This window comes from Athene cunicularia (genome assembly GCF_003259725.1).
Source record: "Athene cunicularia isolate RWA chromosome 2 unlocalized genomic scaffold, athCun1 chr2_part1, whole genome shotgun sequence".
NCBI lineage: Eukaryota > Metazoa > Chordata > Aves > Strigiformes > Strigidae > Athene > Athene cunicularia.
Window position 1 is genome coordinate 139,956,216 of NW_020799095.1, and position 23,325 is coordinate 139,979,540.

At 37.5% G+C, this 23,325-nt stretch overlaps 1 protein-coding gene across 7 annotated transcripts in view; it reads left to right on the forward strand.

Moving 5' to 3' along the window:
- Nucleotides 1-23,325, forward strand: part of COL14A1 (collagen type XIV alpha 1 chain) — a 122,437-nt gene that overhangs the window by 29,065 nt on the left and 70,047 nt on the right. For all 7 annotated transcript variants that reach the window (XR_003397740.1, XM_026842177.1, XM_026842181.1 and 4 more), the window contains 11 exons: nt 3,125-3,280; nt 3,986-4,105; nt 5,489-5,653; nt 6,011-6,172; nt 7,616-7,767; nt 8,796-8,925; nt 13,792-13,937; nt 15,249-15,378; nt 18,514-18,653; nt 20,339-20,465; nt 21,511-21,650. Coding sequence is in view for 6 of the 7 variants with exons in the window: in XM_026842177.1 (XP_026697978.1) it covers nt 3,125-3,280; nt 3,986-4,105; nt 5,489-5,653; nt 6,011-6,172; nt 7,616-7,767; nt 8,796-8,925; nt 13,792-13,937; nt 15,249-15,378; nt 18,514-18,653; nt 20,339-20,465; nt 21,511-21,650 (1,568 nt within the window). In the remaining variant the exon portion in view is untranslated. The remainder of the gene's footprint in view (nt 1-3,124; nt 3,281-3,985; nt 4,106-5,488; nt 5,654-6,010; nt 6,173-7,615; nt 7,768-8,795; nt 8,926-13,791; nt 13,938-15,248; nt 15,379-18,513; nt 18,654-20,338; nt 20,466-21,510; nt 21,651-23,325) is intronic.

Sequence of the window (23,325 nt, forward strand, 5' to 3'; positions counted from 1 at the left end):
TTTAGATAGCTGAAATGTTCAAAATTATTCTCAAACACTATAGGAATTCATGACCATGTATGGTTGTATGGAAAGATTATTGAAAAAGACATTTGCTAGAAGTGGTAATGGAAACTGTCTAATCCCAGTGGGGTGCATAAATTACTTGCCACATACTGTGTATTTTAGACTAACTTTATAAGCTATAATGATATGGTGTTTGTATTCCTATCAGGTTTTAAAGAATTCTATACAGCATGTTATTCTGTTTAATATCTCACTGTTGTTTATTCCATTTTAGGGAACTTTCTACAATTCTATTAAGTACAACAAGGAGAAAACATAAGCAAATAGTGGGTGTACAGAAGTAACAAAAGCTAAATGTTTTATGCAGAAAAGATTCAACAAGTTTCTCCTATCTACGAAGAACGAATCAAATTTTCACATTCTGTGACATTGCAGTACAATCTTGGATCAAACCACACATGCTTTTTTAACAAAAATATAATTGAATGATACTATTTGCACTGGTCTGATGATGTGGAAATAAAATATTGAAAGGAATGCCTTTATTGTTTTCTTTATTCTTTGGATTTCTGCACTGAATGGATTTAGTAAAACCAATAAAAGGTTTTATTCACGAAGCCATCACTACAGGATTAAAGAAGCCTTATAGGCACAACTTGTTGATATGAAAAGAGTAAAACCTAGGATACTAATGGAGTTTCATAGTAAGCATAAGATTTTAGAAGTAGAGATGGGAAATGCAGCCACACAAATCCTGTTATCCTCACTGGGCTACAGGATTAAACTGCTGGGATCATACTGAAAAGGTACATCTGTGCTGTAGTACAGCTGCTTGGATGTGAATTGGGGGTCCAGTTCTACCATTCTTACTGCTGTTGAGTAGTGGTTTACTTCTTTTGAAGCTTAAGCAGCTAATCATGGCCAGTGTGAGAATGGCACAGTTGAACGGCATGTTAATGAAAGACAAATACTGCCAGTAATGCAGGCTGATTAACAGGAAGTTTGTTTGGCAAAGATATTTAAAACATGAATTTTGCCATGACCAATAACTTCCTATTAAATCACAAAACAGATTCCAATCCTGCTGAAATCAAGGGAAGTTTTCCTGTTGACTTCAGTGATACAAAGATTTGGACCTCCTTTGGATTTATCTTCCAAGTTAAGATCATTTTTCTGATGCTTACTAAATGTTCCCCACTGTTTATACATTAAAATGTGTTGCCAATTCAAATAGCGTTGTCTTGTACTGTAAAAACTAAAATAAAATATTTGTTTTGGCATCTTTGTAAGTGGAATTTTTGTCATGTGTTTAGAACTTATTCTGCACTGCTAGCTGCACGTAGGAAATGTTCCCTGCTCTTCTAAAAGTATTTTTAGTACACGTTTAAGACATTAACTATAACTTTATGGAATTGGTTTCTTGCTCAGTGGATTTACACTACAGTACAAATCTAACTTAATTATTACCAATTGTTTGAAGACCTTCTGCACATCAGATTGTTTTTGCCTGTGAGACTATAATTTTGTTTTTAATGAAAAGATTGTAATTAATAATATGGTGTTAAAGTTTTAAGTTGCTAACCGTGTGGTTTGCTCCCTTTTTGTAACAGGAGAGCTGCTTATGGGCTAGTGCAAGCACCTTTTTCATTATTTCTCACTGAATTACTTATTTCATTTGCTGAACATCTCTGCCTAAGATCAGTTTATTTCTAACAATGTATTTGGTGATTCCTGTTATTACCACCTTAGGTGTTGGTATCCTTTGTCAACTAATTTGTGTTGTGGGTCCTGAAAAAAATCATTATAAAAGTCAGGCTGCAGTTTACTTCCCTGTTCTGCAGGTTTTTTACTATATTCAGGGACATGATTTTCATCCCTAAATGGTTTGTGATGCATGATACCTTTTCTACTAACATGCTTTGCTTTGAATTTCCTACTTCCATCCCTGTTCTGTAGTCAAGCTTGTGGGGAGTTTGCTTTTTTTATACTTAAACTCTTGTATGGTATAGCTGTTTCAACATCATATAGATGTTACAACATCACTAATTTGTTTTTCCTCCCTACAATATGAATCCATTATTTCCACCACCTTACTTTTACAGTAATGCAGCCACTTCTGTGGGATGTGGCAATTCTGTCTGAGGTTATGGAAACCTCTTCCTTTCTCTTACCTCCCTTCCTATCATTTTCCTCAAACTGAATGTGGCACTTTGTTTAGGTGTCTTAATTTTTTAAGAATCTGTATCCCTAAAAACCTTTTAGTTGGCTTATCTTGCAATTTATGTCTAATCTCTACTGCCGTTTCATCTGATTTCCTTGTTGGTCTCTTAAACCTTGAAGACTATTAATATGCATCTATGCTAATTCTTATCAGATCTTTTCTGTTGCTTTTTTAATGCTCTTTCATTTTTGTGTACTTTTCTATATATCTATAAGACTAAATCTTCATGTGGTGTTAGTTCTCATAGAGATTGTGAATTTAAATCAGGTTTTTGTATTTTCCCTTTGCTGTATTGAGTGCCTCCTACTTAGGTTTAGTACAGAATAGTCTGTTGACCTTCGGTTTTGCTCTAGACTCCCAGGGTGAGATTCACTTCTAGCTTTAGAAGTTTACAATGACAGCTAAAGAAGTTTTTCTACAGAGTTGTTGAGATGTATAGAAACACCTGCTTTTCTATATTGACTATATAAAAGGTGTCTTGATAATTGTTTTCGATGTCTGTATCTTAGAAAGCTCTCTGCATTGTCCACACCTCAGGTTAAGTGTCATGAACTGCATACTGTGTATGTATATTCTTGAGAATGACAATAGATTGCTGGTTTGATTGTGATATATAACTCCTACTTTTTTCTATCTGGAGTATTGTATTTTTAGAAGCAGTATTTCTTTTTCATGCATCTCCCAACAGTAATTTTGAACAGCTTGATGGAAGAACTGAAGTAGATAATCACCAAACTGTTCTATTACTGAATTTAGAACAAAGACATTTAGTGATTTTGCTTATTTCTCACTTTGTCCATGGAAAAAAGCTTTAAGTATTAAATTTAGTGGGAGGAGGAAGGTATACATTTATTAAGTTACAATTAACAATATTTTTTTCATGTTAATGATTTACAGGAAACCTGTTTACCTGTAAAACTCCAGCAATTGCAGATATTGTGATACTGGTAGACGGTTCTTGGAGTATTGGCAGATTCAATTTCAGGCTTGTTCGACTGTTCCTGGAAAATCTGGTTTCCGCTTTTAATGTGGGATCTGAGAAAACAAGAGTAGGTAAGGTGCCATATTTTTTTCTTAATATTTCCATAGCAATATAAACATTTTATTATTTCAGGATAGTTAACAGTTCAATGCTACTTATTTGTGCAAGATTCCTCCTCACCTGCAAGTAGCACTTCTATCATAAGAGTAATGCTGCTGCAATGCTTGTAGTATTAATTTCTCGCAGTTTACTCTGATACTCAACTTATGTAAACTCTAATGCAATGTCAATGGAGAAGAAAAAACAGTGGAAAGAGTCTTACTGACTTCAGTCAGCATTAGATCAAACCCTTGCATTTTAATTTTTGGATGAAGAATGTGCCAATAGATGGCTTTTTGTCATGGATTAAACTGGCTCAGATGTTGTATTTCTGTTCTGCTGTGTATATTTTAGTCTGTTCAAAAGTTTATTAAATAAAATTCTTCTTTTACAAAAAACAATTTCTTGGAATCACTAAACTGAAAAAGTTTGGGTACTCTTTCTCATTTACTTTCCTTAGCACTTGAAAGAAAGGTTTTGAAAATAAGTTGAGGAGTTGCCACTAAGAACAACTCTATACTATTCTTTTGGCATCAAGCAATGCAGTTTTTCTAGGGTGGTAGCAAAGCTAATTGTGGTTAGCTTACTATGGTGAGCAGTTCGTAACAGTATGTAAAATGTACTTTGAAAAAAAATGCTTTATTGTCTAATGGGTTACCTTAATTTCTGCTCTTTAGGTCTTGCACAGTACAGTGGTGATCCCCGAATTGAATGGCATTTGAATGCCTATGGCACAAAAGATGCTGTTTTGGATGCAGTCCGTAATCTACCATATAAGGGAGGGAATACATTAACAGGTACTGTCTATGTTTTAGCTTTTGCCTTTTATGACAAAACATATTCTGCTTCACAGACTAGGAAGTGTTAGTGCCTATTATGAAGGCAAAAAGGGTAGGGTTTTTGCAGCTTGCTAATGGTTTTATCCAGTGTCAGTGAAGTTTTTTCTGAAGTGCTTGACTCATTGGCATCACTGTGAGTCTTTCTGGTCAAGACAAGGTCTCATAAAACAAAGCGTACATGAATTCTCTGTGCTGGAAGTAAAATCTTTTACCTGCTAGGAAGAAAATGCAAAATCCATTCATAACATTCATGCACAGATCTTTATTCTGGAGAAGGAAAGAATGTTGTTTTAATATCTGACAACTGGCAATAGTGACTTTTCAAATGATCACCTGGGGCTTTTAGATTTCCACTGACCTTTTAGTAGTTAGAGCACTGAAGCCCCATAAGACACTTAGTAATGGATAAATGGGAGATGCCCGTCAACCTGGGAAAAATACCGTCTCTGAATACAATTCCAGTATCGTCAAAGCAGCAGTTAGTAATATTGCCTGTCTTGCCAGGAGAATGATATATCCAAAGACACTGACATGGCTTTAAGTAAATTGCTGCCTTTTTTGGTTTTGGCAGGGAGGGAAGGGGAGAAAGAATGTGGAAGATTCTCTTCTTCTGCAACAAGCCTTTATTTTGGTAGAAGGATTGATTGCAGTGGGACAAAGGACAGAAGGACTCTAGTATGAGTCTAGGAATGAGATTACTGTGAGGTAGCAAGTAGTAAATTATCATGATTCTTTTATATGGATGTTAGAAAAGGTGAGTTAGGAACCTTTGCTGTAGGAGACTTGTTTACAGATAGGATCTCATTGTGACGTTTGTCTTGAAGTTGTTCTTCCTCCCTTTAAATAATTAGCAGTTATTAGAATCAGATTCTCCCTAAGCTTTATTTAAGCTTTTCTTCAGCTTGTAAATTGGAAAGAACAAACAAAAACCCAAACAAATTAAAGTAACATTGTATGTAGTATTGGGATTTACTAAGCTATCCAGAGCGTGTGCTTTCATATGAGCGAGGTAGGTAGAAGGAGAGGGGACTTCCTATTCTAACTTTGTAGAGTAAGAAAGGAAAGATGATCCATTTACAGGAAGATCAATTTAGGTTTCCATGGCCAGTTTAAAATACATTGATTGATCAAAAGGCTGCTAAAGATTAATGTCACCTTCTCTCTAGTTTAGGTGGCTTGTTGGAATTTAATCTTTCAGTAAATACATTATTTTATACTTACTCTTCATTAAAAGATGTCTCTGGATTTTTAAATTGAATGGAAAGATAAACACTGTGATATTAGCAAAATTAATGGACGTTTTCCCCTCTTAAAGTCTTTTAAAAATCTTTCCTTTTTCAGGTCTTGCCTTAACTTACATTTTGGAAAACAGCTTTAAGCCTGAAGCAGGTGCAAGACCTGGAGTATCTAAAATTGGTATACTGATCACTGATGGGAAGTCCCAAGATGATGTTATCCCTCCTGCTAAAAACCTGCGAGATGCAGGCATTGAGCTGTTTGCTATCGGTGTGTATTCTACTATATCCATATATTATGTCCCATTATACTCTGGGGTATTTGTATCTGTTGCCCTCTGTATTAAGGAAGTGTTCTTTTCTGTCTGTATCCAGTATGTATCATCAGTAATTTAAATCTTATTTAATATGTTCTCCAAATCATTGCTGCTATAACTGGAATTGAGCAATATACATGGATTCTACATTATCAGGAGACAGCTGAAAAAGTGCCAGTTATGCTGGCACAAATTAACATCTTGAAGTAAAATCTTAACAACAGAGCAATCTGATTTTAATGTTAAGATCATTAACTTTTTCAAATCTTTTTTGTTGCAATTGTTTTCTTTATTTTTCTTTCCAATTAAAGGTGTAAAGAATGCAGATATAAATGAACTCAAAGAGATTGCCTCTGAACCTGACAGCACACATGTCTACAATGTTGCTGACTTTAACTTCATGCATACCATTGTTGAAGGTCTTACCAGAACAGTGTGCTCACGAGTAGAGGAACAGGAAAAGGAAATCAAAGGTGAATAAGAAACAAGATGTAATATAACAGTATGAGTTTAGAGCTATAAATCCTATTCCAAATACCTGCAGTTCTGTTACCTGCGGGCTTCTGGCACTTGACTCATGATGTATATTATTTTGCTCACAAGAAAGTATATTGTCAGGGAAGTTATCTTCCTAGGTGTGTTTTTTTATTATTGCTTCGATATCTTTGATCTTTTGCTCTCTGTCTTTGATAGTGGCAAATATTACAGGACTTGGTAGTACCAAAAAATGAAAAAGTATACATTCATTCTGTCGTAACTATTTCCAAGTGGTGGATAAGGAAATTTTTTTTATAATACACAGTATTGGGGATGAATTACTTTAACAGCTGCACATGGAATTGTTATGTTTGTGCTGTGCTTTCCATCTCCAAACTTACTGTTTTTATTGTCTCATAAGTTTTCAAAATTTTGAACTATTAAGATTGCTTTGTCCCTTCCTGATGATGGGTTTATTCCTCATATTTAATGCACAAGAAATATATTTCAGGGCATAAGAAAAGAAGGTGGTGAAGAAAATTGATCTTATGTAAAAGCCTCCTCTGACTACAGTATTTTTCTTTTGCTGAACAAAAGAAATGGCTATGAAAAAATGTCACAATTTGCCAGAGAAATAGTCCTACCTGAGGAAATGTCTTCTGCAAGTCTACAGTGGATTTTGTTTGTATTGCTTGGCTTGTGATTCTGTAATATCACAGAAATATTGAGTGATTTTTCAATAAGCTTGTAATATATATCAGTAAGGAAGGCTGTCTTTCACACATATTTCTACCTGTGCAATGAGAAAGGGTGTATTAGTAAGGCTTCATTCCATCTTTTCCTTCTTTTTTTATTCCCCTGGAAACTGGAAGAAATACAGAATATTAACTGTGTCTTGTGGGGGGAGTAAGCAGTCAGTTGGGAAATTGAGAGGGAGAGGATGGAAAAAACATAGAGACATGAGACATCTTTGTGGAAAGGAATGATTGCCAGACAAGATGACCGTTCACTACATCTCTTCAATCTGCTGACAAGTAGCATATCAGTTTCCAACCTGCAGAGGACCACAGGAGATCACAGCTGTATATGTACTTAAATGTTTTTCATGACTGGGAGGAAAGGAGCCTGAAAAAAACACCCAGAAAGAAAGGACTTGAAAGACTGATGGGAAGAAGGACAGAAGGCTTAGTTTTGTATTTTTGTCTCTTTCACATAAAGGTTTATGAAAGAGCAGGGAGGCTTAGTTCCAGTGAAAGTTTTATGTGCAGTACTCATTATTATTAGTTCTTTGTTTCCATTGAAAATGACCTAAATAAATGTGCAGTAGCCAACTATTTGTTTTACTGATGAGGAATGATCTTTGGAGCTTCAGCAAATAAAACAAACCAAATAATTATATTGCAGAGGGGAATAAAAAATATGTGTTGTCTCTAACCTAGGAACAATTGTTGCTTCACTTGGGGCTCCTTCGGATTTGGTCACATCTGAGGTAACAGCTAGAGGATTCCGGGTTAGCTGGACCCATGCACCAGGCAAAGTGGAAAAATACAGGGTTGTGTACTATCCCACTCGAGGAGGACAACCGGAAGAGGTAATAGGAGGAAAAGCTTCCCAGAAATTTTTAATGCAACCACAAGAAGTAACAAGACAGAAGATCCATGGTCTTATTTAAACCTACCCTGAGGTCTCATTTAAACCTACCCTGACATTCCCTATGTGGGCTGTGAAGCCCACCACAGAAAGGAGATATGGTTGCATTGGATGGTGGTGAAGGTTAGGTAGTAGCCAGGCTGCTTTTCTGTCATGTAATTTAAAGTAAATATGCTATAACAATGAGCACTTCTGGGAGCTGGGGTGAACCTGCATTTTTGCTTACATATATGGTTACTTGAACCAATTGTATAGACTTTATGTGCACCATTCTGTTTACAAGAACAGAAGAGGTAGGAGCTGATGGTGAGCCATATTTTCAGTTCTAAGAAAAAGTAATTCATAAAAGGAAGATGATATGGGTGTATACTTTGGGACATGTACAACTGGTCATTGAAAATCTGGAGAGAGGTGTTTGAATTGGGCTTAGGCATTTTGGAGATGGGAAAAAGTGCAATGGAACAAGCTTTTGGCTTCAGCTGACAACTTACAAAATTGAATGGAAAGGCAGAAGAGCAAAAGGATTTAACTAAGGATGTATTTTGTTTCTTTTTGTACTAGAAACTTGTTTAGCATGAATATGTGTTAATGTCAATTTGAAGTACTGTGTGTATGCATATGTAGTACTAAAGAAATATTTATGATGATATAGTAATTATATCAAAAAGTGCCCAATAGACACTTTTAAACTATTCCATACACTTTATTTATCTAAGCAATACCTTTAATCTAAATGGCTACTTATATCAGCTAAATATTTTGATGATGTATATAGTTGCTGTTTTTTTTTTTTTTTTTCAGACGCATCGCTGTACTTAAAGGTAGCAAAAGCAAATTTGATTTACGAACCTTTAGTACGTTGATTCTTAGACGCCAGTGAAAAAATTGCCTGAAAGAGGGATTGATTGATTTGACAGTAATATAGTTATTTTGTTTTATGTGTATTGAGTTGAATTTTCTTCTAAACAGGTTGTGGTTGATGGAAGCTTGTCAACGGCAGTTCTGAAAAATCTGATGTCTTTAACTGAATACCAAATAGCTGTATTTGCTATATACTCAAATGCTGCTAGTGAGGGCCTCCGTGGAACTGAAACTACACGTAAGTGTCTTTATCATGTTTGTCATGGTTGACTGTCTGCATTTAATCACACTATGTAAGCATTAGTCTTTGTGAAAAAGAATTACAGAAGGGAGTCTTTTTCAGTTTAACTTCTTTTAATGCATTTGCCTTAAATTAATTTCAGTTAGAATTAATTCTGGGCTAAGTTCCTAAGTCCAAATGCTCTGTGGATATTTAAACACTGAGAAAGGTTTTATCTCTAGGCTGAACTTTGAAGTTGGTTGTATTGAACCCTAGATTAGAACATTCCTATACTTTGGGTGTGGAGCCAAGCTTTATAAATTAGGTTTGTGGCTGAAGATGATCTCATGAGTGGAGGATGAGGTGGGATCAGAAATACCTGCACATGATTCCCACTATGCCAAAGATTTCAAGGTAACTTCTGTAAGTTTCTTTCTAAATTACTCAGTTAATTTCTGGCTCTAAAGTGGTGATTTGTTGTATTGTTAGAGTGGATAATTTACAGTTTTGGGTTCTGTAATGAAAACTATGCTTGTACGTGAGATAATGTACTGCTGTTGATTGTATCAATTTTATTTATTATATACAAAATACAGTTACATTTTTAGTAGATATGACAGATATTAGGAATGGAAGTGTAACTTTTTAGTTAAAACTAGGAGCCAGGAAATTAATAGATGATATCTTCTGGAAGAGCAACAGAGCAGGGCTTAAGCAATCTAGATTTCTACAGTGCTTTGACAACAACTTCCTGACACAAGCGAACAAGGAGCCAGCAAGAAAAGGTGCGCTGCTGTAGTTGATATTTAAAAACAAGGAAGAACTGATGAGGGGGTGAGGAGTTAGTCACAGTTACCTTTGGCTGATGTGACTGTGAGATGGTGAAAGTCAGGGTTCTGAGAGGAGGGAGGAGTGCAGAAAGCAGGACCACAACTCTGGAGTTCAGCATAGCAGTCTTCAGTCTCTTCAGAGATGTGCTGGAGAGAAGAGGGATCCAGAAGAGCAGCATGATACCCAAAGATAACATCCTACAAGCTCAAAAAAGTTCCATACTAACAAGTAGAAAATCAAACAAAGGTGACAGGATGCAGGCATGGATAAGCAAGGAGCTCAGACGTAAAAAGGAAGAGTATGAGAGAGAGAAGATGCAGATGATCCAGAAGTATAGAGATGCTGTCTGATCTTGCAGGGGTGAATTTAGGAAAGCCATGGCCAACCTGGTGCTGAATCTGTCAAGGGATGCAAAGAACAACAAGAATGGACTCTACAAGTGCATAAACAGTGACAGGAAGACTGAGGAACACATTGGTCCACTCCTGAATGGGACAGGGGACCTGGTGACAAGTGAAGTGGAAAACACTGAGTTACTCAGTGCCGCCTTTGACTTGGTCTTTATCAGTTAAGATGGCCTTCAGAAATCCCAGGATGCTGATATCGGTGGGGAAGTCTGGAGAAAGGAAGACTTACCCTCATTTGAGGAGTACCAGTACAGGGAGCACTTAAGCAAACTAGATGCACTTCAGTCCATGGGACTGGATGGGCTGCACCTCTGAGTGCTGAAGGAGCTGGCTTATGTCATTGTGAGGACAGTCTCGATTATTCTTGGTAGGTCATGGTGCCTGGGAGAAGTTCCTGAACACTAGAAGAAAGCAAATGTTAATCCTTTGTGAAGCAGGATCTGGGGAACTACAGGCTGGTCATTGTCACCTCAATCCTTGGGATGGCAATGGAGCAACTAATCCTTGAAACCCTTTTCCAAACACATGTAGGTCAAGGGTTGAGGGAGGTGATTCTTGCCCTCTGCTCAGCACTGATGAGGCCACACCTGGATGCTTGGTCCTGTGCAGGGCTCCCCAGTACAAGAGAGATGTGGACTTATTGGAGTGAGTCCAGTGAAAGGCCACAAAGATGATTAAGGGCTTGGAGCATCTTTCATAAGAGGACAGGCTAAGACAGCTATTCAGCCTGGAGGAGAGAAGGCTTAGTGTGATCTTATCAATGTGTAAAAATCCCTGATGGGAAGGAATGAAGAGAAAGCCAGACTCTTCTCAGTGGTGCCCACTGACAAGACGAGAGTCAATGGGCACAAATTAAAACATGAAATTAAATCTGAAGATAAAAAGACACGATTTTATTTTGATGGTGGTCAAACTCTGGAATAGGTTGTCCAGAGAGGTTGTGGAGTCTGCATCTCTGGAAATATTTAAAACCCAACTGGACACGGTTCTGAGCAAACTGCTCTAGCTGACCCTGACTGTCAGGGAAGTTAGTTAGACTAGATGATCTCAAGAGGTGCCTTTTACCTTTGAATGATTCTTTGATTCTATATCAATGCTAGTTTTCCCAATCTAAAAAGAAAATAAAGTAGGAACATATAAAATTATTTGAGACTTCAGTTTTAGTTTAAGTCTCCGAAAATGTCATCTCCAGTGTTTAGGACACACACAGTGTTAGGACCTGTTTTAATTTATTGAGACAGAGAGAACAGTCACACACTGAGCCAACAGGATTGTTTCATATTGCACCTGGTATTCCTTTGAAGTCACCTAGTCAAGTTCTGACGGAGCCCAGTCCTGCTGGCTTTCTGTGGTCTGATCAGATCACACCCCAAGGTCATGCAGCATCAAGCATTTAATACAGCTGTCTTTGATAGTGTTGGAAGTAATACTCTGATTAATCACTCCAAATACTAAAATACCCGCAGTTTGAAAGTAATTTTTACTATCCTAATGGAGAACTATGGAAAACTGTAGTTTACATTCCTGCCTTTGTGTGAGATACTGATTAAAATAGCCACCAATCACATTTGTTCATGCAGAACATCGAAAATAGCTTACAGGTATGTGAAATCTAGACATATTCAGTATGTATATTGTACAGATAATTAGAAAGGTTTCTGATTTATTAATCACTCCTAACTTGAAATAAGTATGAAATACATTCACATTTTAATTTCCTGAAAATATATTTTTATCTGGTTTAGTTTATTCCAGTTGTTTTTTAGTAGGTTTAAATTATCCCTGTGTTACCAGAGTAACTCTTCAGCTGAAAATTCCAGTATAAATGACCACTTGTTTAATTTCTAGTCACCTCTTCATTAATTATTATTTATATTGCCAGAGTGTCTAGGATTTCAGGTTGTGAGTTAAAATATGAGTTATAAGTTAGTTAGAGGATACTTTCCTTGAAGATTTTTATAATCAAAATGTGGAAAAAGACATTCTCTGTTATCCTAGAGCAGTTTAAATATGGTAGGAAGTCCCTTCAGAGTATCTCAACATATAGTTTCTTTCTGTAGGTATTGGAGGTCTGAGTGGAGCTCTGAAGGAGAGTGAAGTACATTTGAAAATGTTTTATGGGTTGTTTCTCCCTATAATTAGAGGAATTGTGTGAATTCATGGGAATATAAACCAGCACATCAACAAGGGTTTAAACAGGATGGAGGTGTGTTGTGAAAGGTTTGGAAGTGAAGATAGATCAGTGACCTGGAAGTGGAAACCTAAAGAGAGGCCTGGGTTAAAGGTTCCTGGTTTTGCCCACGTTTACAGAGCTGAACAACAGACTGGGTGAACGGCTTCAGTGAACAAGAAAGGACGAGGCTGGCATGTTTTGTATGAAGTTGAGAGCTCTGTTCAAGCTTGTTGAACATAGATACACTACTCCTTGGAGATGTCAGCTAGGTAGGCTGAAATTTTAATTTGGACAAGGAGATTAGAGGAGCTCTGTGAACTACTAGCACTGTAATTAGAATTAGTTGCTGAATCTATGTTTGCAGATCAGATTCTTCAGAAACATGCAAAACAGCTTTGCAGAAGCTTACAATGCAGCCTATCACAGTCTCAGAGTTCCTACTAGGAAATGTTTGATATCGATTACCAATTGCCTTCTGTTTGGTTCAGATCCTTTGAGTCATTTTAGGGACTGTTCTCAGTGTAGAAGTTCCAAAAGAGCCACTAACATTCCATTATACCTCTTCAGGGACTGGATATGTTGGTGGGATCTATCAATGATGTAACTAACAGCAGTGGAGAGTCCTTGGGATGTTATTCTGTGAGAAGAAGAAAGTGAGGTCAATCAGAGAAGTGCAAAATGCTGCTCTAAAGAGTCACAGATATAGAAAGAAATATTCAGGAACCCCCATTAGTGCTATGTTCTGTTATCAGTGCCTTAAATTCATAAGTAAAGCATGTTTTAAATTGCACTCAGTCTGCTTAGCTGTACTCACCAGGTTAGCATTAGCCATGATTTGCAGTGGATGATCTTGCCTACATTTGCATAATCCCACTGATGTATGCCTAGGAGCCAGTTTGGACAGTCCAGGCCTTAAACACACAACCATTTGTAGTTAAAATATTTTGATGTGTGCATCATGCTTGTTCAGGGTTTCCTCCAGGGTATTCTACCTCATGGCTGTCTCTCCCATGCTCTGGCTTGAGAATTACTGCCAGAAAGAGCCACCTCTGGGGACTGTTACTTGTTCCTAATAGCAGCTGTGCCCATTCTGTGCCCAGGAGGATGACCAAGTGACTGGTCATGCTCCTGCAGATCAGGGAGAAGGAAGGGTGAGATCTGAACAGAATCATTTGGTGCTTAAAGGACAGAAATCCTCTCACTTGAAATGTTCAAAGCCATTTAGGACCGATTGCTGAAATGCTTTGTAAAGGCTAACTCTGCCCTGGTGTTAGAATTGGTTAGGTCATCATTTCCTTGTTTCTCTAATTCTGTGTTCTTTTATGTACTAAACATAGTTGTGGCATACAGACAGCACTTCCATGACTGGAGATAGCTATATTCCTTTGTTTCCTGGTGTAAAATAAATTGTTTGAAAAACAACTGGTTGTTCAAATGAGACAACTGAAGTGTCCATCTCTTGTTCCACTGTAGTTGCCTTGCCAACAGCATCGGATCTGCAATTGTACGATGTGTCACAGAGCAGTATGAGAGCAAAGTGGAATGGAGTAGTGGGTGCCACAGGTTACATGATCCTGTATGCTCCCCTCACAGAAGGATTGGCAGCAGATGAGAAGGAGGTGACGTATTGTGCTTTCATTTGAATAGCAATTATTGAAAGAATAAATCTTGTAAAGAATAATTTAGTACACGGCTTTTAACCTCCAGCTTGATCAACAAATACTTCGGGTTTTTTTCTTTCCATGACTGCCTTAAGTACTGTACGTGTTACAGACTATAAATAAAGTGCAAATGCCAGTTGATTATTTTTATATGTTATTGCCATAAAAATACAACAATTTCAACTGAATTAAAGTGATTGTTTTGAAATTATATATGAGGTGATACTGTATCATCATATAAAACTAACACTCAAAGGAAGAAAAAACAAAGTAAAACTAAGATACTTTTTACGTGTGTTATCAGAAGAATATGAAGTTTAGCCTTTGTTCTCATCAGGACCTTTAAAAGTAAAGATTGCAGGTATGACCTTTAGGGGTTTTCTTTTAATTCCGTTCAACTTTTATTTTTAAATATAAAAATAATACCTTCCATTAAAAGTGATTTTTAGAAGGAAAAGAATGTGGGACAAGGTAAAGTCTGATCTGTCATTAAAATAGTAAAAATGGTAGACTTTTTCTAAAGTTGCTAGCATAGTTCCACTGGAACTTCTGGTCTAGGATTTAAAAGTTTTTATGCTCAAGTTTCTATATGTATAGTTAAGATTATGTACAGCATCCCTGTTCAAGCAAGAACACTAAAAAGCATGCAGGGGCATGCGAATGTGAAGAGCGTGGGAAGCTACTGAAAGCTCGCATAGACTTGTGCTTTCTGCTAAATGAGGTTGGCTGTGAGCACATAATTCTGTTAAAAATGGGGCCTCCCTGAAAACTAGCTGATTCAGGAGGACTGAGCCTTACCCCGAAGAAAGACTTTTTTTCAGTAAATAAGTCAGTCCACGTTAATGTGGCTCTCAGTGAAGAGGTGGAGGAGAATGATACACACCTTAAATAGCAACAGATATGAGCTTCAATGTGCATGGAAATCAATTCCTCCTATGAAATTTCAGTCCTATGACTGAAGATGAAACAAGGTGTAGGTGGGAATGAAAAGGCATTAGTAGTTGCACATTCTAGAGAGGACTGTTTTGTCATTGCTAATGTGACTGGTTACTGTCTTCTTACCTATATGTTGGCTTTTGCCTTTTGACAGTTTTGTTCTTTTGTTTATTGTGCAAAATCCAAAAATCTTGGGCCAAGTACTGCAGACACAGTGTCATACAAATGCTTGAGAGAGCATTTGATCACATAGCTAGTGTGTAAGTTGTATTCTTCCCCATCATGAGCTAATTCAGAAATAATGTGTCTTTTTTTTGTTCATGGTGTTTTTAGATAAAAATTGGGGCGGCTTCAACGGATCTTGAACTGGATGGACTATTGCCCAATACAGAATATACAGTCACAGTTTATGCCATGTTTGGAGAAGAAGCTAGTGATCCCCTTACAGGACAAGAAACTACATGTAGGTTGCACATATCTATATTCACTTCAGTGTTAATAAAATTTCAGAATAATCTTTGCGCATATTAGAGCAGACGTTGGATTTAAAAATCTGATTTGAATACTTCACAGGGCAAGATCTTAACTGTGCTTAAGTTTCTCAGTGTGAATACTTAATTTATAGAGGCTGAGGATGTGAGTTTTTACAAAGCAGCTTGGTTTTGGAACAGGACCGTGAACTCTTCTCTTTCGTTGGTAGTGGTACTGTGGATATCCCTGTTGATTTTGGTGGAACTCCTGATGATTTTCTGAACTTGCTGAAAGTGAATGACGGTTACCGTGTAGAGCTAAATTGAGACTGCTGTGTTTAGCCTCCTGTAGCCAGAGAACCAGGTGTGTGTGAAAGCCTGCTCAGATGGAGAAGTTCATTCCTCTGGCTCAGTAATAGTACAGACAGAAAAGAAGAAAAGAGAAGATTTCTGTCCAACTTCTGCTGCCTAACATCTGGTAAACGAAGGGTTGGAAAGTGCCTGTGCACTCATGATAGATGGTGTGTTTTTAATAAGCAGCAAGAATTTTGCCAGCTAAATTCTGTCCTCTGCTAACTGTACACAGCACTGTATGTCAGCTCTCTAAATAGCCTCAGCATTTGGAAGACAAAGGAATTGAAAATAAGTGATTGTGCTGCTGGGATATTTCTGGGACTGCATTCATTGACATTTCAATTGCTCCTAGCAGTGGAGTGATTGCTTCCTCTTTTGTGCTCCTGGCATGAGTAAGCCAGTGTGAAAGCAACTTGCATTTAATAGGTGAGAGAAGTTCAGGCATGTGAGTACTAAGAAAAAGAAGGGACGGAGCAATTGCTTGTAAAGTCGGCAGGCAGTGGTGGAAGAAGCTCCAGGGTCATCTCTGAGAGGATAGTTGTACACAGACAAGCACCAATAGCAAACCACATGTTTGTGGACTTGAAATCAGTGTAGAAGAATCTTAATATTTGGATAATCAAATTTTTGGCTCTTTGTCCCTCTGTCCCTTTCTCCTTCTCTTTGTCTCTCCCCCCTTTTCCTTTCCCCCACCCCCACTTTTGGTCAGTATCTGTCCAATATATGGTTTTCATTTATCCTAAACAGTAGCTTACGTAGTTTATGACTGTGCAGGCCTGAATTCACTTTATGTCATATGATCTTGGAGGATGCATAGCTCTAACCTGGCTGATGCGTTGGATGGAAGATCGCATACAAATTCCAGATACATTGGCACAAGCTGAGGATTCACAACTGCAGTTTGATCACAGGAGCTAGTTAACATATGTTAGTCAGCCCATCATCACTGCTGTTACTAGACCAGAATAAAAAACCTATCTACTCTGCAACCTTAATTTATTTTTAGGTTGACTCACTGCAGCCAGCTCTGGTCTTTAGCACTGTAGTATGAAAGAAGATTGATTCTGACCTTCCATATGCAACTGTTCAAATAAGCTCTCTCAAATAGGCTTTAACTGATCACACAGTGGGACAATCTGGAAGGAAAGAAAGCTCTTGGTGGGCACACCTGTCCCACATGGTCAGTGTTCAGTCGTAATGTCTTTCCCTGTCCAGATTCAGATACAAGCTGCTTTTTTTTTTTTTTTCTTTCAATGTGTTTATTTCTGGCTTCCAACTATTGAGTAAGCTACCTAGCTTTTTCTTCCTGAAGCATATATCTGCCTGGAGAATGATCTGCCTAATTTGCTGTAGTATTACATGTAGTATCTGATATTCTTTACTTAGTAAATAATAATATTCTACACACTGTCATTTCAGTTACTGTAGTGAAACCTTCTCTGTGACAAACTGAGGCATGATCAGCAAGTTCATTCTGGGGTGGGGTTTCTTTCTGGGGCCAGGATCTATCCAAGACTCACTGTAAATATCACGTAACTCTGGCATCAGGACTGCCTGTCTGGTTGAGAGTGACGTTGTCAGTAGGTTAGTTCCAAAAGGAGAGAGCTGAGACTGAAGCATTTTGTGGTATGGCCTGGATGGTGAAATGAAGTGCATTCCACAACTGACGGAAAGTAGAAAGGAAAGCCAGCACGTGATACTCCCTTCACTAGACTCAGAGGAATATACTAATGCCAGAAAGTGTGGCAAACCCATCTAATACAATTCCAATGTGTTCCCAATCTTCTTTTTCGTTATAGCTAAGTTGACTTGACTGTTCCTAAGCTGGTTAGGTGTTTGCTTGCAGATTTTGAAGTTGATATATGGCCTGGCTGAAGGTCCCACATAATATATAGTTTTTTTCATCTTTTGCTTTTTATCTTGTGCTCTTGTGTGAGGGAAACAGTTTCTGAAGTGCTGACATTTATCCATCCACATGGATTGGTGAGGCATGTGTGTGTGAAGGCAGGATGCATAGAGAAAGTTTTCACAGTTCAGAGAAAATGAGATTTTGGGCTAATACAGAACCTACTGCTGAGAGTAACAGACAGCACAAATTGTATTCTCTGTTGTGACAGAAAAGTGGATGCAATCTGAGCCTCTCTTGCATGAACTTGCTTTCCCTCAGCTCATGACAGTCAAGGAATATATAGTATATAAATATGGCTTTAACCAGGGTTACTGTTAAGGAATCAGCTTTTTTCTGTAATAACAGAGGAAAGGTTAAACAGGTAAAAAGAAAAAACATTTTTGGAGATCTTCTGAGCTAGTTATGATTTTGGACAAACTTACCCTTATGTCAGGGTCTTCTAGGATTCAGAAAGTTATTTGCCAAAATACTTCTACTGTTAAGTAATATTTTTGCTGGAATATCCATGGGAAAAAAATGCATATAGGATAAAGATCTAGTTGAATTAAATTAATTCACAAATACAAACACAAATTTATTGCAAGTATTGTGTAGGCTCTGATATCTGCTATGAACAGGAATTTCTTTATTTTTCAGCATTACTTGAGGTGCAGTTAGCAAGATTGAAAGTTCTGTTTCTGAAAAGAGCTAAGCCATTTTACCTACCTTTAAGTACTTGTGTAGGTCTGTTGATGTAGGTCTTTTAATATAAATATTGGCGATACAAATTTTTGAATGGAAAATGTGATGTTTATTTTCAAGACGTGAAAATTTCACAGCTAAAACCTGGAATCACTTTCATGGTTTTGTCTCTTTCCTTTTCAAGTGCCTCTGAGTCCACCAGCAAACTTGAAATTTTCTGATGTTGGACACAGTAGTGCTAAGCTAACATGGGATCCTGCTTCCAAAAATGTAAATGGCTATCGTATCATGTACGTTAAAACAGATGGAACAGAAACCAATGAGGTAAATTGTTAGCATCTCTCTTCCCTTAACCAATCTTAGACCTCCCCACACCTCTGTAATTATTAACAGTAACTAACTTTTCTAAACAAAAGCTACCTTGCAAGCTGCAACAAAAGATTTGCAAGATGATTCTGAATCTTAGTGCAAATAAGAGTTTGTCTAGTAGCGAGTATACATTTGGAGTGGATTATATGTGGGGGGGACAGTACTATGAACTTCTTACATCCCAGAATAGTCATTGCTGGCTCTCATAAACTGAAGGAAACTACTCAAGTGAACAATGGTTCGTCGGTGCAGGATCTTGACTAAATGTATGATATGGAATGTTTATTCTTGATTCAGTTCAGATAATAAAACTTTTGACATATCATATGTCATGGACTCAAGGTCATTCAGAAAGACTGTCTGAAGGCTTTGCCACATTTTCTTGACATTTCTTTATATGTTCAAAACTCTCTTCCTAGAAACATGTTTTGGCTTGGGCAGACTGGTAAGATGATACCAAGATGTTCCCACTTAGACTCTTACATTCAATAATTTACTTAATTTTCTTATGCAATATTTAGTTAAGCCTTGTTACTGATAGCTTTTAGCAGCATGAATTCTGTGATAGAATGAAAAGCGGGATGGAATGTTACTAATACAGAAAACTGAAAAAATACAGAAAAAGTTTTTTTAAAAAAATTGCAGTAAATGCATTGAATTATTAAAACAGTCCAGATCCCTTACCAAATAAATGGTTATGGATAACTTAGCTCTCCAAGAAAGTCTTTAATAGTAGTTCTGTGTAATCACGTTTCATATGGAATATATCTGGTCTTTCATCCATACAAGATGGAATATTTATATTAAAACTGAAGAAACTATTCCTGAGTTTAGAAGAGAACATACCTGTGCAATGTTTTGTGTCATTTCTTTCTGCTAGGCCCCTTAAAATTGAAATTAGAAATCATTTGACTTCTTACTATTCATTACCCTCAATACAGATAGTATGTCTGTCTGTACTCATCACAATGGTATTTGAACATGTCAGGCTTGTGGTATAGTGTACTTTATAGTGTGAATGAATATTCAGTTGTTTTTTATCTACCTCTTAACTTTTCATTTCTGCCTGTTCAAAGAGCAGGTGGCATTTTTTTGTTTGCTCTGCATTGGTAGCATTTCCCCTGTGGTGCTGAACTAATGTGACACTGAATAGTTGGACTGATAAACTGTCAGTTTTTATACAGCTTTGAGTTTAACCCTGGCAAAGTCATGTTAACTGCACCCTGGTTAGAGACCAGATGAAACTCATCTTGTCTCTTGATGAATGTTAAACGTAATGGTTTATGCCATGATTATCCATGGAAAGGGACTGGATTTAGTAGCTCCAAAAGTTCCTTCCCCTTCTCTGTTCCTGAACACACAGTGATGATATGTTAGCTAGTGAGTTAGGCTTACTAGGGCTGAATTCTCCTTTTCCCTAGCTTGTCATAAACAAAATTTTCCTTTTTCTCTAGTTCATCTATTTTAATTAATTTTGTCAGCTTTTATGGCACTGAATTTATACTTGTACACCTTTTCACAGAATTTCTCTTCTAATTACATGACATTCTCTTTCTGTATCGTTATTACCCAACAGAATTTCAGACACTGATAATGTAAAGTGTATGATCAATATCTATTGTAAATGATGCTTTCTCTAGGTGGAAGTTGGTCGTGTTTCAACCCATACTCTAGAAAGTCTGACATCCCTTACAGAGTATACTGTTGCTATTTTTTCCCTGTATGATGAAGGACAATCTGAACCACTTACTGGCAGCTTTACCACGAGTAAGTATTGCTGAACTTCTGAAGGTTTTCCAAGAAGAGTTTTTATACTCTCTACTGGAAAGTAAGACCAGTAACAGCAAGTGTCTCTGGCTATGAATTCAGATATATGGAATGCTTTCTGTTAATTTCATTGGAGTTTTCAGCTTCTTTGATCCCTTATTATGGGGCCAATTGCATCCTTACTTGTGGGAATAATCCCTTGATATCATGAAAACATCGGTGTGGATAAGGTTAATTTCTTAATTCTTTCCACAATCAGCCATTTTAAAGCATCTTTATTGCATTTAGGTAGTAAAGCATTTGTCTCCCCAGCTTTCTGAAGCATCATTCAGTGTGATGGCATTTGTCTCTCCAGTGTGTTGAGTTTTGAATCATATATTTAACCAGGGAACTATCTAGGCAATAAAGGGTAGAACCTTCTATACGTACAGAGAAACTGTAATGTGAAAAGGAGAAAATATAAGGTATTTAAGGCTTATGTAGTCTGTTTAGCACAGTTATAGTTTCTGTTAAGCAAATGGCTGACAGCATTTACTGATACTTCCCCACATAGCATTTGGAAGAGAAGGACTTTGGGGGAGGAAAGAGGAGATGTGGAGTAGAAGAGGAAGGGATAACATAGATGTACAGAGGAAGAGGTTGATACTTACATGCAAACAGAAATGAGCACAGAGTCTCTGGGAAGGGCAGAGATTGTGACCTTGCTTTGAGGTAGAGGAAAAGAGTATGGTGTACAGAGCTCTGAGCAAAGGAGGGGGACTGAGGTTGCATGGAGCTTCTTCAGTGAGGAGAGGACAAGGAGGCTTGTCCAGTTAAGAGGAGTTGAAGAGCATGTATTGTGCATATTTCCCTCCCCCAACTACAGAACCATTTGCCTAAGTACAAATAAGTGTGCAAAGATTTCTGTAGTGCCTTTGTTATCTACCTCCCATGTTAGACTGTTTGTAATAAGCTGCAAGTAAAAGTCTACATGCTTGACATTGCCATCTATGCAAGTCTCAGAGAATAATTTACTCTCACTTTTCTTTTGCATATTACTTTGCAGAAAGAGTTCCAGCTCCCCAGCATTTGGAAATTGATGAAGCATCATCAGACAGTTTTAGAGTCAGCTGGAAGCCCACCTCATCAGATATTGCTTTTTACAGATTGGCATGGATTCCTTTGGAGGGGGGGGAATCTGAAGAGGTGAGTTGCCTTGGCTTTCTGAGGGTGTGAAATTGAAGAGAGAATTCCATTCTGAGGACACCTGTGCTGCAGCTTTTGCTGATTAAATATGGCCAAATGACTTACAGAAAAATCTGTCGCACTGCAAAGCTCCCTAAAGCAAAATCAAACCAATATTCTAGTTTCTTTTTGAAGAGGAAATAAGGAAAGAAGAGCTGTCCTGTGGATAATCAGTCTAATCTGTAATGTGCCAACTACCATAGAACTAGCATTGCTGCTTGATGCTACTTCAGTTTTTAGAGGTTCATATTTTTCATTTTGCTGCGAAGATAATGATGGTAACTGAGCCAGAGCAGCAATATCCTCACATAAAGCTCCATATTTGTCTAGTGTGCTGGCCACAGTAAAATTGCCTGTGAAGCCTTAGTTACATAAGATTACAAAGGAAAAAGTTTACATGTAGTTTTTTTTTTAATTATTATTCCTCTATTCCTCATTATGGTTCTTTCTCTTTTTCTCCCTTATGCTTTATTTTTTGCTCTAGGCCCTTGTGCATCTTCTTCATAGTGCCATTTTCATCGGTCTGAATTTTTAAATGATTTTTCATCCCTTTAGCTTTTCCTATTTTGTCCTTTTTTTTCCAAGTAGAAAAAGACAGAGACTTTACCAAATTTTAATATTTTGTAATCTGTCTCATTTCCCTTTTCCCTTTCTTTATTTACTTTTTCTTTTGGCTTCTTCTTTAATGACTCTCAAACATCTTGCTCTCTTGGCATCAGCACTGTGAAGAGAGGTCACATCTGCAAACTGTTTATCTGGGTACAGAACTCAATGGGGAAGATGACATTTTCCACCTGGCCCTAGGTTTCATGCATCATTTTGTCATCCATTAGGGCAGAAAGCAGCTTAGGTTATGTGGCATTTTTTCTGTAAATTTAGCTTAGCCTGATTCTTTCCTCCCTTTCACCTAGCAAGAGGTAGTCATGCAAGAAAGAAATAAATTACAGGATTGAACAGGGAAAAGGAGTTGGCAGATGAGTGAGTGGACATGAGTGCATTTTCTCCTGCAGCAGATGAATTGATTTGTTTCTGTTTAAGTTCCAGTGAGTAGCTGTCAGCGAATCCCTTTAAGCCATGTGCATCTTTAAGTGATATTTATGATATCTGTGTTCTTTGAGTGTGAGATTAAATGATCAAGAAATATTTGAACTGTTAAGGTTCCACTTGTTCATTGTATTCACTAAGAATTGCTGGAGGCCCTAATATTTTAGTACATTGAAATATTAAAAATACCCGAGCTGCTTCCTTGTTCTCCTTGCATGACCTCTCTAATGGGGTCAGGCCTTAGGATAGCCTCCAGGCTGTTGCCTCTCTAAGCTTCTTTCCCAGATAAGTGATCAGTCATGCAGAGAAATGACATGCACTCCCTCTGTCTTTCTCCCAAGACCCAACTTGCCAGTTACCTGAGTGGGGTCAGGGGGCAGTGGTGAGAATTACACACATCTCTGCTTACTTCACCCACACTGCTAGTGCATGGAGGAGCGTTTAGTGGGGTGGCAGTGCTAAAAAGCCAGAATAAATTTTAGAGTGGCTTTTTATTTCTAGGTTGCAGTAGAGAATGCATGCTGTTATACTCGTGTGCTTGTTACTTATTCTTGCTTCTGTTATTTGTCCTCTCTGCTTGAAAGTTCAGCAG